Genomic DNA, 17,504 nt, shown 5'->3' on the forward strand with positions numbered 1-17,504 from the left:
ATATATATAGATATAGATCAACCGCTTTTTCATCCCTTTGGATATTTAGTAAACTTCAGGTAAGTTAAAAAAAACAATCACACCAGAGGTGATGGTTGCTTGAAATTTCAGACCTTTCACATTCAATTTGCTAGTAATTATGGTTATTAGAATGCTCAAGCATTTATCCAATCACCTTGAACCTTTGATATACAAAGAAAGATTAGTTATAATCAATGGTCTAATTTTTCTGCCCCATACCATGTCACTACTGAGTAAGCTTTTGATGAACATGGTATAAACTCTAAAAAAATAACATCATACCAACTTTATAATTGAGCATGGAGAGAGAAGAGAAGGAAGAGATAGGGGAGGGAAGAATAAAAAGCCTAAATCCTAATTATGTGTCAAGTAGGAAGGAACTCACATATCCACAACAAACTATATCTGCAACTGTAATAATTATAACAGTATTGCAAGTCTATATGGGGCTATTCTGAGGCCACCCCATGAACTTTATGACTTCAAAGTTCAAACTAACAGTTTCAAACTAAGGTACTATTGCGAGGCTTCCTTGCAAATTTTATTACAGTAACATAAAATACCAAAAAAACATTTTTTTGCACACATAAACACTAATTACAATTTATTACAATAGGGTAATTAAATAGATGCACTCTGGCCTTCAATGTCTGATTTATATATTACTCAGTTTTTTCAACACGGGTTTCCACCTGCTGCAATTGTTTAAGAAAAGCTGTAGCATAAACCATAAACCCATAGCTTCAGCATGAAATTTCTTAAGATGCTGTAAAGCTACCACATTATGGAATAATGAAGGGTTTCAATGTTTTGAATGCTCGTTCATTTTAGTTCCCTTCAGAATTTTCCTCTGGTGCTTGCATCCATGCGGAGTCAGAAAGCAAGGCCTCTTCTTGGGTATACTCTTTTCGAATTTCAGATCTTCTCCATTGATCATGTACGCATTCCCTGTTTCTGGCATGGTGAAATCAGCTGGATTTCTGTTCACCATGCATGAGTTTCCCAAATTAGCTCTCACAGGTAAAAAAGTTTCATGGGTACCACGAACTTCCAATTTACGTTGCACTGGAGTTTCTGTTTCAAGACGAGGCCAGCCAAACTGATTACTAACTCTCTTCTGCATGGCTGAGTTGGAGCCCTTTGTCTTTTCTTTCTTTCCAGACTCTATTGAACTCCTACCAGCAAAAGCACCAGTAGTTCTTATAAATTCCATATCATGCTGGTTTGATGAAGATGCAACAAAGGCCGGAGAACCCAGAAAACAGCCACCTGCTTTATCTGATGAGTAATTTCTGCTGTAATAGTCAGACGATTGCCTTTTCTGAGTACTATGGGTCTTAGATGTACCAATCTCCAACTTGGTACTGCAATCACCATGGTAAGAGGGTCTTCTAAGCATTTGAGCATTGAAACTCTCATTGAAGGGTGTACATAATTGTTTGCCTGCATCCATAAGGCTGAGTAAATGCAATGCTGGAATTGTCTCATTTGAATACATATCAGGAGATCCCCTCATATTTTGATGAGGCTGGATTCCATTATGGTTTCCAGGAAATGGGTACCCTCCATCTATCCTGCTGAGGGTTCCAGGACCTGTACTCCTATTAAGTATTTCTGGGCTGGCAACATGCAAGTTTATGCAGTTTAGATCAATATCCCTCCTCATGCTCCGTCTATGTAGTGCACCAGATTGAGGTGAAGTGATGCCCGGTTTAGCACTAGAAGGCTGAGAAACAACCTTTTTGGGTACATCATGTCCCAGGGAAACATTATTTAAGGTCAAAGATGCCCAAATGCGAGAAGCTTCATCGTCCTCTTGTAAGATAGTCTTGTGAAAGCTACACCCTCCTTGGGATTGCGAAGCAGCATTATAGGATCCACTCTCTTCAAGACTACTGTTGAACTTGAAATTTTGGGCACTACCAAGGTGGCTAGAACCCATATGTGAAAACTGGTTATTTTGAGAACGGGAAACTTCAAATCCAAAGGGGGATTGAGGTGGGCATAGATTATTCATTCGTAAATTGTTTCCATCAAATGGAGAAAAGTAATGAACTGGCTTTCTTTTGCTAGGCTTCACATTCTCTCTTGGGACCATGCTGCTTTTCTTATGTGTTCCCTTATGTTTCTCTTTCTGGCCCTCTTTTAGCAAACTCATTTGCCCTTTGCTATGTATAGTGTTGCCAAGTGTCATCTGTGTTTTCCTTCTCGTATTGGAATTTTTCAACTTCGAGCTTCTACTTTCTACATCTGGAAGACACCTCTCGTACTGATTCTTTGCCAAGAGTTCCACAATTTCCATGGGTATGTCATCTAGAGTTCCCTGTTCAGAAACCTCCACTCTTTGTTCACTGTATCTTTTCATGATGCTAGGTTGTTCCATGGCTACGAAAGTTTTTTCTGTATTTCTTGCTCCGTTGGTTTCCTGCAAAAGGAAAATGATGATCTTCCTAGAAATATGTTCACTATGAACCCTTGATTGTTCAAGACTCCAGAAGGTATTCATGCAATGAAAATCTCATAGGGACAAGAAGTTCAATTCATAGTATTGCTTCATTGCTAACAAATAAAATGAAAAGGAACAGTGCATTGAGCGAATACACAAATATATTTGTACCCATTACCAGGATATTTACAGTTGTCATATTTAATTAACAATGTCATGGGATAAGATAATCTTAATAAACTAGCATGCAAAAACACTTGTCAGTCTAAGAATCAGTTCTGCTCATTTGAAGAGTTCAACCATAAAAAAAATATGAATCATATCACCATTTTCTGGTCACAACAATGCATCTTATTCATGCTGAGACGTATATTTATTCCTTTTTACTGAAAAAATCATTTAGGGGACTTTTCTAGCTACTTACTTCACAACGAACTCCTTTTCCAGAAATAGCATTTGTTATGTGCTTGGAAGGAACGCTTGGACTTCCGAAGACATTAGTTTCACTCTCTTTTCTTTTTGGTTGATGTACATTTGAAGTGCCCTCTTGCAAAGGCAATGGGAAAGGTAGGCGATTTTCAATTTGATGGATGCATTTTTTGCTGTAAATCTGTGCTGCCAATTGGCTGTTTAGAGAAAGCTGCAGCCCCTCTTCCACTCCTTTTCCACTCAGAGCACCTTGGGCAGAAGGAATTGGAATGGCTACAGGCATACGTGACACAATTCTTCCCCCTGAATATGCAAATGAATTATCTAGAAGCATTTCATTGTTCTGAAAGGATAAAGAATCCAGCTCCCCATCGTTTTGCAGCATTTTCCCTTTTCCTTTGGACAAATTAAACTCATCTTCTATTCTTAGAGCATGTAAAGGAAGTTTATCCATCCCTTTACCTGTCAATGCATACGGAGCAAATCTAGTAGAAAGAATTTTAGATGCATACGCCTCATCTGCAGTATCCAAAGTATCCCCATTTTCTCTTTGCTGATCTTGGTGGGGATCAGGAACCAAACGATTATCGATGGCTTGAATCTTTCTGCCCTTGTTACCCATAATAAGGTTTTTTTCAGTTTCAGATTTACTCCAGTAGCCCTTCTTTGTGTCTTGTAAACCTCTTCCTGCCATCACATCATTGTATTTGGCTGCATCTCCCTTTTGAACTTCGGTTGGGTTCTTATGAACACATATATCTACAGGTCTCCCTGCTTCATCCATCAGAAACTTCCTTTTTCTACTTTGACTCATATTTGTCAAAGTCGACTCTCCTCGAGTATTATCCACCTTCTTTGGGAAATTTGAGTGTGCCTGTGAAGCTCCAGTAGCATTGGAAGCACCATGGGATGAGGATCCCTGTCTTGTGATTTTATCAGTCTTCAAATCACCATTTTCACTTAATATGTCAGTCATCATGCGAACCTTTCGAGGTTTCCTACGAGATATAGCAGTGAAATTTTCTGGATGATTATCCTGAAAATCAATTTCAACCATATTGTGCATACTTCTTGAAGGCACAGTATGACCACAAGCAACTGACTTTGGAGGAGGGTGTACAGTTGTGTGATCAGTCATATTGTTTGCCTCTATTGCGGTTAGGCTGTCCCCCAAAATTGTACAAGCTTCGATTAATTCTTTTTCTTTTGGGCATCGGTTATCTGCAGGAGGTGTTCCTCCATCGCAAATCTCAACAGAACTCTTATCTATGCAGTTGTGATTACTAACAAGCTCAACATCAGAAACTCCATTATCTTCCCATCCTGTCCCAAAAAAAATCACCTGAGTCCCATTCTTTGAATTAAAAATAAAAGTATGAATATATAGTACACACAAATATGTCATTCAGTAATACAAAGGAATAAAAGTCCTGCTGCATGACAGTAATATAGATGTTCTATTTAATTGAACCTACCTCTTTTTAACGTGTGCACTTGCATGAGGCCTGAAGAAATTTTTGGTGATGAAACACTAGTTACTTGGTGATTGAGATTATCCCCTAAGCCGATCTCAAGGTCTGGAGATAATGCAAAAAAATCAAACCATGTACTGTAAATGACAGACAATATACTCTTATCGAACTGTATGGAAGTTACCTATTCTTTTGCTCAGTAAAACTCCAGCTTTTTTTTCTTCCTCATTACTAAATGGTAAGAAATCACTGACACAGCTCAGGTTGGTATTAAGATCAATGTCTCTTCTCTCAAGAGTTTCAGGCATAGGATCATTCTGAGTACCAGACTCGAGAGCTGCATTATTACAGTTGGTATCAGATCTGCATTGAGTATTGCAACAACCAAAGTCTGCTTGGTCATCTTTATCAACTTGTGGACAATTTTGACAACACTGACATCTGTATTTTGGAGCATCTAGCAGTGGGGGTGATGGTTGTTCCTCAGACTCATCTACTGGAAATGGCCAACAAGCTTTCCAATCTGTTTTGCGAATTTCAGACACATATCCACTGTATGAATAAAAAATTAATGAGTGTCAACGGTCAAGTCAAGTATTATGGAAAGGAACCAAAAGATAGCTTCACATCACACATACGATGATACGACAATCTAATCTTCAGAACTTTTGTTGAAAGAAATAATTTAATGTACACCCAATTAATTCTATGATATCCAGAATTACTCTCAATATTTAGGCCACAGCAGCCATTGGATTATTTATTGTAGTCCCCATTGCCATCTATTAACTGACTGGCTTCCAAGGTTTACTTACATGCAGGTATTTGTAAATCAAACTCTGCATTGTACTAAAGTGGATAAAAACACAACAGGATCTTCATGTGATAATTAGAATAATGTAACCTACTGTAGACACCAATGGCTATAAGATACGAGAAGCTAAGTGAAGGCAGCTAAAAACTGTGTATAACTCATTGATGTGATAAAGCAATGTATTCTAAGAAACCATAATTTAATCACCGACAGAGTTAGTAGGATTTAAAATATGTAGCATCAAGGCTTACCGTATTGAGAAATGTTCACATTTGCCCGCATTCCTCTTACCAACAGGATTGGTGAGATCTATATAGATTGAGTCAATCTGGATATACGATCCCATGAACTCGGTGCAACATTAGAACCATGCCACAAATGATTCTTTACAACTATGCATGCACATCCTCTTAGCACAAACAACCACAGCTAGACGCAGGAATGAAGTCTTCCTATTCACACGGATTAAATTAAATTCAAATGGAAATGAAGGGTCTAAGAATTAAGCAAGCTATTATTAATCAAAAGACAACAACAGATATATACACATGTAGGGAAAACAAAAACACCGTAAACATGAAGGTGCTCATGGTTTGGTTTGCATGAAAAACAAAACAACTAATATGGTTTGGTTTTCGCAAAGTGGACTGCATCGTTTTGATAAACAGTTCAAATTCTGGTTCAAAACCACTCCAGGTTCAGAGTTGGTTAAAACTGGTTTTGGAAACGGCTTTCATGAGACCCGTATGAAACCTCAAAACTGGTTTTTAAAATTTAGGCAGTAGACATTGACTAACAATTTAATGAAATATTCAAGACCCTCCATTATAACTGCAGGCTTTCAACAACGAATAAATTCATAGAAGTGCCCAACAACTTGTCAAACTAACATACAGGCCAAATCAGATTATTTTGAAATGATATTTATGGAATCAAACTAAACAAAAAACCAAGAGCCCATTTAATTTTAAAAAAATGGTACTAAGGCACTATACTTTATTCTGCTAAAGATGTGATGTCAACATCCATAACAAAAGATTTAGCATCAACTTAAATAATCTTAAAGAATAATTATGTGGTATATTTACAAAGCAATTCAAGGTAATCAAAATACTGCCTAAGCTTGGCATCTCCACGAATCTAAGTTTGGATCCAAAAACATGTGGCCCATTTCAAAACTATAAGACAGTGGACAACAGAGTTATTTGGCAGTCTGGCACAGGATAGTATACTTTCAGGGGCTCAATTAAGTACACTTTCCTAAGTGATAGACTATCTTCAAACAACAGTTTTGGAGCAGTATTATTGATGCCACATCAGAATACAAGCTGCAGTTTTTTTCTCCAGAATAACATTAATGTAATCTATCATTAATGTCGATATTCCTAAATAGTGTTCTTTTTAAAGTAATTTAGAAAATTTTGTGCTTTATATAATAAATAATGTCCTAAGAAAAATGGGCACATGTATATCTGTGATGTTTGTCTCCAAATTAACATCCAATACGACATAGGAATGATTGGACCAGTTAACTCTTCCCTGACTAGGAAACTAACAAAGAGCCTTCACATAATAGCACATAAGAGATGCAAGGAACTAACAAAATCTTTATCAAGACGAACAAAATCTAAATAAATATATGCAGCAAATTCTGCAAGACCAAGGCACATAATAAAATATTCAACATAGATAGTAGAGGATTCTAAATTTTTGTTAAGATAAACTAAACGGTAGACACAGCAGTCAATAGCATCAACAAACGTTCAGATTCAATCCAACATGTCTTGACAAAAGAAGTTTGCACAAACAAGCTTATAATCCCCATTTGGAGTATTACTAAGTTAAAATCTGAGAAATTATATCATAGCTATAACTTGTTTCTCAGCAAAGGAAGTCATAAGAAATATTATTATAACCCAATTTATCTACAAAAAGCAAACACTTTTTTCACCCAATCATACTTTCACCTTTTTCCAGTTACAGTAAACTACGCTTTTCCATTGAGAGAATACCAAAACCAAAAAGTTTATTGCTTCACACTATGGAATATAAAATTTAAATGGCAGAAAGGTAGGTTAAATAGGTATCTTGCCAAAACTTGGAAAACAATTATATTAGGGCATATCAACTCACAACAAGGGGAATTGGAGGATAAATGACCAAGTAAACCAATTAAGAAATAATGAACAAAGTAAACATCTAATCTAAATATAAAGCATCTTGAAGATCCACATACCATGAAAGTAACAATATGAGTAAGAAAGAACAAATTATAATCCAAACTCCAAAGCCATGAAATTACCATAAACTTTCATATTCCTCACATATATAAAACAATATATGCAACACATTCTGCAGCTGCAACGCCACATAAAACAAGCAAAGAGTGTGAGTTTGCTTATGTGGATCACAAAAAACTAAAGAAAATAAACACTAACATACAGTCGGGAATAAACACAGGTTAAGGAATTAAGTTTGCTATATATCAAATCATAGAGCACAAATAGAAGTTAGAGCACGAAGGCTGTGTGAACCTCAAAGCAGACTGTGAATAAAAAATGAGAACAAGAGATCTGCAATCCAAATGAAAAGAATGAGAAATTTACTTCATGAACAAGACAAGCCTCGACCCTCAATTGTGATTGAGAGTCAATTCAGAAGCTACTATGGTCAGAAATGAAGGAGAAATTTGAAATTGCAACAATAGGAGGATCAATTGAGGGTCGATTTAGAAGAAGCTACCATGCATGGTGATCAATTCATGAAAGGTTTAGGGTTCTTTGTTTCAGAATTTGGGGATCGGGAGCCAATTTCGTTCAGTGAACCAAACTTTTTGTTAAATGCAGTTATAAAAACTGAACCATTTCCAAAGAATAATCCGGTTCAGTTTACAAATTGATCATTTTACAATGTAGTTTGGTTCAAGTTGCAGTGATGTTCACCAAAACCAGTTCTTTTGCCCACCACCACATATGAGAACATGTTAATCAAGCTTTGCAATATCTACTAGGGTTTATGCAAAGCTGCTGGAAAATAAAAAGGAGCCACGAGCTAAACAAGGACAAAGTAGTATAGAACAATAAAAACATCATATACACTGATTGGTCACATAAAATGACAAACCCCGAAAAATATGAAAGTTCATAAACCCTAGTTTTTCGTGAATAAAACAAACCAAATAAATGCTCAAAGTTAATAATTGAACGTGAGAGACACAACACCACAAACAATTATCCAACCATATATTTAGCTCCAACATAAAGTGGTACCACCAATACTAGGGTTTTTAAAAAATTCGAGATGAAGGTAGTCAACTTGGAGCTTACATGGAAGTATACGAATTGAGAATCAAAACAACTTAAGAAACGCACCTAGTAAAGATACGTAAAGAGCTGAAACCAGATGTGGAAGTTGAAAAGATGTGCGCCGACCCACAAACCCAAAATCCTAGGGTTGAGTAGCGTATATAAGTTTACCTATTAACAAAAGGAAAAAAAACAAATTAGCAAGCAACAAAAATGGAGAGAAAATTAGGAAAAGGCATAAAACTGAAGCGATAAAGCAAAACTCGGAAGAAAAAAAAGGAAACTCAAAGCAAAAGCTGAAGTGGACACACCATGAACAGTACAACGAAGTTAATTAATTAATGTCCAAAACAAACAAATAAATAAAAAACAAGCTGAAAGATAAATCAATAAACAAAAATTTCAATCATAGATTCAAAAAGAAGAACCGATCTGAAGAAAAGAGCTCACCCGAACTAACGTGCGAACGAGAACACACGATCTCTTCCACCTAATCACCGAATCTGAACGGCTACAGAAACAAACAACATCATAAGATAGAGCATTGAAGCAATGATCTACGTATCTAAGTTGAGAAGTATGATTTGGAAGTAGATTACGAGAAATTTGAGTGCGAAAATACAGAAACCCTAAAAGAGAGAGGCTTTCGATTCTATCGGGATGGAAGAAAGAGAGAGAAAGAAAAAGGAAAGAGAATTTTTATCTTGTTGTTTGTTTTTTGTTCTGATCTCAAATAAATGAACCACTATTTGTAAATTACTACTACTAACTTCTATGTCATGTACTATCTATCATATATGGTACAAATGAAGAAAAATTCTACTTTAAATTCAATAATACACCCTCCCTTTTTTATAGATATGTTTATTTTAGGGAACAATTTTGAAAATGTCTTGGGTTTATAAGATTTTAATTAACAATCCTAATTTTAGAATTATCATTTAAATTATAAGGTTATTTTTCTAATATTTTTCCTTTTCAATCTGTTTACTAAATGGATTTGCAAAATATTTGTTTATTGGCCTCCAACTTAGTATCACTTTTCATCTTTTTTTGGTTAATTTTATCAAAGACATCATAATTATTAATATATTAAATACACTTATCTCCAATGGAAATGTCCACTTTCTATCTTTCTTTCCTTAATTAATACTCTTTTCCTTTCTTAGTGCATGTTTTCAAATTTCAAGATAATAGTAATTATATTTTGTCTTTATCATTGTACATGGAGAGAGAATAACACTAAAATAAATTCAAGAGAAATTGAAACTGATATAATAAAAAACACAATCATAATTCCACTCAAAATATTTATTTTAGTGATTTGGCTCATTCTTTAATATTTCCTAAACATAATTAAAAACCTAAAGACAAAGTAGTACCGAATGAATTTCCACGTGGCTAGAATGTGTGGTGAGTAAGCATTTATCGTGGAAGAGTGAAAGGATGAAAACCCTAGACCCAACCCAAGGGGTGAATAAAGCGTCATAGTCCTCACGCGCCAACTTTTTCTTAGCGTTGCATTCATTATTTGAAAAAGAAAATTGTGCATATCTTCTTATGCCCACACCACATAAAACTCTTTTCATTGGTTCGTGTTTTGCACTCTCTTTATGGTGGAGTGGTGGTTCAGATCTAGCTATTTAAAACCCTAAAATGGAGGGTATAAGGGAACTGATAATTGTAGCAACTTTGTGACCCTCTATGCCACTTCTTTTCATTGATCATTGTAAAGAATGAATAACTTCATAATCATTTAGTAATCTTTTAATACATGTTCTAATATAATGTCTCCATTTGCTGATCAAATGTTATTTAAAAATTTCAGTTTATTATTATATGTCAATAAACAATATTTATTTATGTGTAACATTTTCTTTCTTTATATTAAAACAAAACATAATATTATGTGACAATATATTGTTGGACAAGACAGGATTAGAAATAACAAGTCGAGATATGTGATTTTTATCCTTATCTAATAACTAAAATGTGTTGCTCACTATTTCAGCTATGGGATAGTTATTGGAAAAAGAAAAAGAATTGATCATCTAGATATGGTTCCTTATTGATGAGAAGGTAAATTTTGCTATATCAATATTATTTTTTGCTGTGTATTAACTTACTCTATCTTTTCCTTTTTTAGGACAGTTATATTCATGCTTCAATTTTTGGGAAAATATGCTTATATGCCTAAACTTAAATTAAAGGAAGGGAAAGTATGCACTGTTGGAAATTTTAAGGTGACATAAAAATCATATTTTTCAGTTTATAAACTTTAAGGACTTGCATAGCAGACCTGATAAAATTTAAGGACTTTAATATTTATAAATATTTAGAATATCATTTTGATATTATAGTTTAGGACCATTTTCAAAATTTATACATATTAATTACTTTTGTTATAAAATATTCTTATATCAATTGAAATAGTAAATTATTAATTAATTGGGTAGAAATATAAGAAGAATATATTATAGGATAATTAACAGATTTAACCATACTATTTCCTTTACTATAACTCAGTTACTGATATGAGGGGAAGAAAGGGAAAGGAGAAGAAACCAATGAAGACCATAAATATAGCAATATTCATTATGCATTTTTTCATTCACTGTCATGTCATTTTCACGTTTCTAACAATTCAGAAACCTCTCTTATCAGATGAATTGCCATTTTGTTCCAGAAACTATGAACACTTAGTTTTTAAAGTGAGAAAGCAAAGCTTTAACTATGGGTGTTAGTGGCATATCCAAAGTCATTAACTAAGTTAATTAGTTTGGCTCCTAATAATGAATTAAGTAGCATAAACAATGAATTATGATAACCCAAGTAATTCAGGGGACCCAGTAATTAATTAGAGACGCGATAGAAATTTCAATAATTGTGAGGAACAGCATCGTTTATTGTGTCGCCAAATTGTGAGGAACAAAATTAGCTTTGTGTTCTTGGACAGGGACGAGTGGATGAAAACTTAACCTAAATTTGTGGGTTTGACTTTCCTCCATTTTAAATACTGAGTTCATGTCATATTTAGTATAGATGATACATGATTTCTAACGTAATATTTATACTATATAAAGTCAAACTTTGAAATAACTTTTTTTATTCATTTGCCTTTAATATTATTTAATTTTTACAAAAAAACCATATAATTCTAAACAACTACCACCAACCTATTAATTAACCACATATCTTATCTTAAATTTAACATTATCATAAATACACAAAAATATAATATAAAGTACACTGAACACAACAAATACATTCTAATTCTAGAAAATAAAATATATAAAAAAATTGAATATGTAGTATCATACAATATTCATCGGCAGACACAAAGTGTTTGTACACACTAGTACATATAAAGGCAAAACATGGTATAATTTCCGCCATGGTGTAATTTTGAATTCCTATTTTGCCTTTCACATTATTTAATTTTTACAAAAAAACATATAATCCTAATTAACCACCACTAACACGTTAATTAACCACATCTCTCACCTTAGACTAAACATTATCATAAACACACACAAATAATAATATAAAGTACACCGAATACAACAAATATATTCTAATTATTATTATTACTATATATAAAGACAAAACATGGTATAATTTTCACTTCCTATTTTGCCCTTTACATTATTAGTTTTTACAAAAAAAACTATATAATCCTAATTAACCACCACCAATACATTAATTAATCATATTTCTTACCTTAAACTAGACATTATCACAAACACAAAAAAATTATAATATAAATTACACCAAATACAACAAATATATTATAATTATAAAAAATGAAATATATAAAAATTAAATACGTAGTCTCATGCGATATTCGCTGAAAGAGTACATACTAGTATATATAAAATGTGAACTTATAGAATCATATATATATATATATATATAAAATGTAGAACACTAAGGGTCCACTTGCGAATTGAGTTTTTAGAATATCTCACGACTCTTGAATTTTATTGTTTTTTCATTTCCCTCCAAAACTCAACTTATAAACAAACCTTACAGAAATGTTCATTAAAATGATCGGGAACATGTTCCTGTTTGAAGTTGATATATATATATTTATGATATAGTTTTATAAGATAATTTGATATAGTTTCATGCAAATTAAGAAATGAACTAAACTAATATATTAATTTTATCAAATAACTAGTTGTAGTTTTTTTAGAATTTCTTTCATTAATAATAGATATGTTTCTCAATAAAGACACGATATTGCAGGATGTGGTCCATGAATTCTATGGATACATATATATGAGGAATTGAAGTAATCACCACTGTTTTAAGACATTGATGATAGTGGATGTATATGTCCTTATTCCTTAACTTCTTATATAAATAAATAAACTGTTTCCATGAACGAAACAACATAATAATCATTTAAAATACGGTAATTTGAATGTATGTTACACATCCAGATCCAACTTGGTACGCGTTAATTAAGATACAAGAATATATGCTTCTAAACTATATCCCAAAAACAATGACAATAAATGAAAAACAGAAAAAATAATAAATACTTTATTTTAATTTACATGATATGGTTTAACACATCATATCTTTATCTTATGATAACAATTTGTGTCAACAAACACAAAACTATATATTAGCCTTTCCATGTTGGCCTATGAGCCAAATGTGGTGGCTCAACCTTCATACCACTTTGATGGAGCTTAATTACATGTCCCAGAACACAATTAACATATGTTAATATGTTTTATATATGGTTATGGAAATAACCCAGTTGTTTCATTTGATACCAAAGTCATAAAATATCAGCAATTAATATTATTCTGACCAAAGCAAGATGCAAACCATATCGCATGAAACTAATACGTGAGCAATAGTTTCCACCTCTAACCCGAAGCAAGGGCAAAAAATATCAGTGTCTATCCCTCTGGATTATTTTAATGCATATTTAACAGGTAATTAAGGGTTAATTTTGATACACATTTTGTTATATTTTACATTAATTTTATAAGACATTCTTTAGAGGTAAAATAAATCGTAGCGACATGGGTATTTTCACTTCCAATATAAATGACTCCATCAATAAGTGTTGGGATCCATTTGCTATCTCATATGTTAATCATGCTATCATTACCAACACACCATATCTATGCTTCTTCAATAATTTACTTATTACATGAAAAATAATGAAATATGTATCAAACTTATATTATTGCATAATTTAATTGTGTGTTTTTTATGTTTAAAATTAGTAGTCAATTAACTTTAGGGTGATTTATATGTAATGTGCATAATGTGATGAAAGGGAGCTCTATATATTAGAAACAAAAGCTAACATATTTGACAATCATAATTATTTATGATTTGACATAATAGAGACTAAAATAATAACATGGTTTTATTAGGCATGAAAAAAATATTTTGGAAAATGCTATTGTATTTATTAATGGTCATGGATTAGTGCAATTTTATGATTCGTACTTCATAATTATTCAAAATATTTAAATTACAAATTAAAATATATCAATAATATTTTATCATTACATTTGAGAAAATATGAGCTAATCTCAATTTTTTGATGGCTAAAAGATTCAATTTGAATTAAAAATGTTAAAATGTAGATAAGTTAAGTTAATTTTTTTATAGCTTATATTCACATTATAACCAAATCAAGTTAAATTTTAGCAAACATATTTAATTTAACTATTCCATAACATATTTTCTAAATTAAAAAAAAAACTCGTCTAATGTGATAAATCATTCAAAAGTAATCAATAAATTTGGAATGATATGCGTGCTTATTAAATAACTAAAAAACAAGTAAAACCTTTAATTAAACTTTAATAACCTCAAATTTTTATATTTTAAACCAAATAAAAATGAAAGGCACTTTAATTATCTCACTTTAGAAACAAAATCAAATCAAAATTTCTCTCTCTTAATAATCACCACACGTGTATGTCTAGAATATCTGAAATTCCTGTCTCCTCCGTTGGATTCAATTAGCGCCAAAATCTATCACTCTCACTTCACCAAAAAAGCGACGCTACCCTTTTCCAGATCTAACGGACAACAAACATTCACAGCTCATCAATAAAATCTCAACCGTTAAAGAAAATCTCTAAAAGTTTCAGCTTATTCAATTCAATTTTCAAAATCTCGAGAGTGAGAGAGAGATAAAGGGAATCATTTTCAGATCAAATTTCTCCGGCGACATTGCATGTTTTCTTTTCCATCAAAGCTTAAAACTTTTCTCTCTCTCAAACGCCGTCGTTTCATTGCAATCCGGAATGTAAATGAATATTGGCGACACTTTGAGGTTGAAACGTTTCAGGAACTTACTCAATTAGAAACGGTTATAGTAAAAAAACGTAGGATTGTGGTTTGAAATCGATCGATTTTGATGGAGCAGAGTGAAGCGGCTTTCGATTCAGCTCCGGGGAGATCGGTTAGGCAATTGGATTTCACGGCTGCGCGTGGTGGTACGGCACACCTGAAACTGCCGCAGTGGCCGTCACAGTCGATTATACAGCCGCCATGTCAGTCGCCGCCAATGCAAGTGAAACCGCCGTGGTTATATCAGCAGATAGCTTCACAGTCTCAGGTAATGTCGCAATCGCAAGCAGCGCAACCGCGGCAGCTGGTATCGCCGGTACGGCTGACTCCGCATCCTGTGCAGAAACTTCCGGTGAAGATGTTACAAGTCTCGTGAGCACTCTTAATCCTTAAAAGAAAAAAAGTATCATTTTTATTTATCATATATATACACATTGTTATTTTTTTTCTTTTTATGCTGAACAAGAGAACTTGTTTGCTTGTTTCTGCATGCAATTTTGATACGAGTGATCCTCAAAATATACAAGTGCTATCGAGTTGCCACCGCAAAGAAAAAGTTTCACCATGTTGCTGAGAATTTAAAATACAACCACATTAGAACTTATTTAGTGACACTTAAAATGTCTCATGGACTTAATTTTTACTACTTTATGGTGATTAAAACTTTAATGGTCTTACTTGGTGACACTTTTCGAGGGTCAATTTGTTGCACTTGTAGCTTTGAATGACCAATTTGTTTATCATTATCTTTTATATGAGGTTTGTTATTATCATATGAATTTGGGGTGGAAAGTGTAAGTAGTTATTGTGTGCTAACTAAAGAATAAAGATTATGTAGAGGTTATTAAAGAATTCAATTAATTCAGTTTTTATTTTATTTTTCTAACCAATTAAAATAAATGTACACCAAGTGTTACACAAATGGGACAATAGATGCCATTGCAAATTGAACACTACTCTTATCTCGGGTTCCATATTTAAATTCTCCCATGACATGAGAAATGTAGTACTTATTTTCACTGAAATGTGTGTTTTGCTTTAGGAAGCAAGAGTCTCCTGAATCACGGCCTCGACCAAATGTGGGCTTAAAAGAGAGCACTCCAAAGAAACAAAAACAATGCAATTGTAAAAATTCCCGATGCCTCAAGTTGTAAGTACTTTAATATCTTGGTGAAAAACTTTTGCTATGAATACTTTATCATGTTTCTGTGCAGAGTGCAATGATGCCCTTTTCCAGTTCTTTTTGCATAAAAAAACAAATTTTGCAAATGATAGGTACTGTGAGTGCTTTGCATCAGGGATTTATTGTGATGGCTGCAATTGTGTAAATTGTCATAATGATGTGGATAATGAGTCTGCCAGACAGGAGGCAGTGGGGGTAATATTGGAACGCAATCCAAATGCTTTCAAACCAAAAATTGATAGCAGTCCACAAGGATCACGAGAGTCCAAGGTTATCATTCTAATCCTTCAAGTATATATAATTAGTTCTTTACAGCCTTTTGAGACAAGTTTCTTGATGTTACTATTTACTACTTTGGCTCTAGTTCTCTTTATTATTTTTTAATTTGAGATGCCTTAAACGAAATCAGGAAGATGTGTCTGAAATTCAAGTAGTAGGAAAGCACAATAAAGGATGTCACTGCAAGAAATCAGGTTGCCTTAAGAAGTATTGTGAGTGCTTCCAAAACAATATTCTCTGCTCTGAAAATTGTAAATGCATGGACTGCAAGAATCTTGAATTAAGTGACCAACAAAGAGCAGTTTTTAATGAAGAGCATAATCTAGTTCACACCAAACAGGCAGCTAATGCTGCCCTCAGTGGAGCATTTGGATCCTCTGGCTATGGAACACACACAACAGCCAAGAAGAGGAAAGCTCAGAAAATATTATCCGGCAATTCAGCCACAGATCAAACTGTTGACCAGACTGCTCAATATCGACAGGTGCCTTCTTTTGTATATATTTTGACATTTTCTTGGATTTATTTGAATACTCATTTAGTTATTCTATATGTGCTAGACTCATTATGTTTTAAAATCATAGAATCCATTAAGACAATAAATTTATTATATACGAATTGCAAAGCACATATATCATTTTCTCATCTCTAGTTTTTCCCCATAGACTGCTTTTGCATTCCTCCCTCGATTTCCTTATTATTTTCCTGTTAGTTGTCAATTGCTTTGACACTCTGACATCCCAAACTTCATATAATTGTTAACTTTATTTTAGATTTTTAATCAGGAAATTGATCCTATAGCTTCATCACCTTCACCTTTGTCATCTTCCTTTGTATCCGATACTGCCAACACAAGAATTTCAGGGTCTTTAAGATCTACATACAGGTATGTGATTTTTTGAATCATTATTTGAAGAATTTATTTTATTTTTTAAATGAAAATATAAAAGAAAATGCAATTAACAATAGCTCATGCTGAAGGTCCCTATTGGCGGATGTCCTCCAGCCAGAGAATGTGAAGAATCTGTGTTCACTTTTAGTCATGCTCTCAGGAGTTGCTGTAACGACAAATGCAGGTTTTGACTAACACAATGATGGTTACTACATTTTTCTTGTTTATAATGAGTTTGATTTATATACTGAGTGGTGAGTGATGATGAATATTTTTGTTCTCATTTGCAAACTTTGTGCTGGTAAGACATTTATTTGATGTAAGCATCAA

The 17,504-nt window shown here is 33.3% G+C and overlaps 2 protein-coding genes across 7 annotated transcripts in view; one reads left to right on the top strand and one right to left on the bottom strand.

Moving 5' to 3' along the window:
• Positions 395-9,223, bottom strand: LOC109328328 (protein EMBRYONIC FLOWER 1-like). Of its 5 annotated transcripts, none has more exons than XM_019561742.1 (8): positions 8,938-9,223; positions 8,554-8,658; positions 7,485-7,540; positions 5,434-5,574; positions 4,553-4,920; positions 4,372-4,473; positions 2,892-4,219; positions 395-2,446 (listed from the first exon to the last, which is right to left on the bottom strand). In XM_019561742.1, the coding sequence occupies exons 4-8, from the start codon at positions 5,526-5,528 to the stop codon at positions 824-826; spliced, it is 3,516 nt and encodes a 1,171-aa protein (XP_019417287.1). In that variant the 5' UTR covers positions 5,529-5,574; positions 7,485-7,540; positions 8,554-8,658; positions 8,938-9,223; the 3' UTR covers positions 395-823. The 5 variants fall into 5 exon arrangements, with proteins under 5 accessions (XP_019417287.1, XP_019417285.1, XP_019417288.1 ...); XM_019561740.1 differs by having other exon boundaries at positions 5,434-5,634; XM_019561743.1 differs by lacking the exon at positions 7,485-7,540.
• LOC109327353 (protein tesmin/TSO1-like CXC 5) overlaps positions 14,637-17,504 on the top strand; it is a 4,663-nt gene continuing 1,795 nt past the window's right edge. Inside the window, exons 1-6 of one of the 2 annotated variants that reach the window (XM_019560463.1) lie at positions 14,637-15,192; positions 15,863-15,970; positions 16,096-16,273; positions 16,413-16,766; positions 17,056-17,168; positions 17,264-17,358. In XM_019560463.1, coding sequence (XP_019416008.1) covers positions 14,888-15,192; positions 15,863-15,970; positions 16,096-16,273; positions 16,413-16,766; positions 17,056-17,168; positions 17,264-17,358 — 1,153 coding nt within the window. In that variant the 5' untranslated portion in view covers positions 14,637-14,887. The remainder of the gene's footprint in view (positions 15,193-15,862; positions 15,971-16,095; positions 16,274-16,412; positions 16,767-17,055; positions 17,169-17,263; positions 17,359-17,504) is intronic. The other variant, XM_019560464.1, reaches the window with a different exon arrangement.

This window comes from Lupinus angustifolius, chromosome LG15, assembly GCF_001865875.1.
Source record: "Lupinus angustifolius cultivar Tanjil chromosome LG15, LupAngTanjil_v1.0, whole genome shotgun sequence".
In the NCBI taxonomy this organism is placed as follows: domain Eukaryota; kingdom Viridiplantae; phylum Streptophyta; class Magnoliopsida; order Fabales; family Fabaceae; genus Lupinus; species Lupinus angustifolius.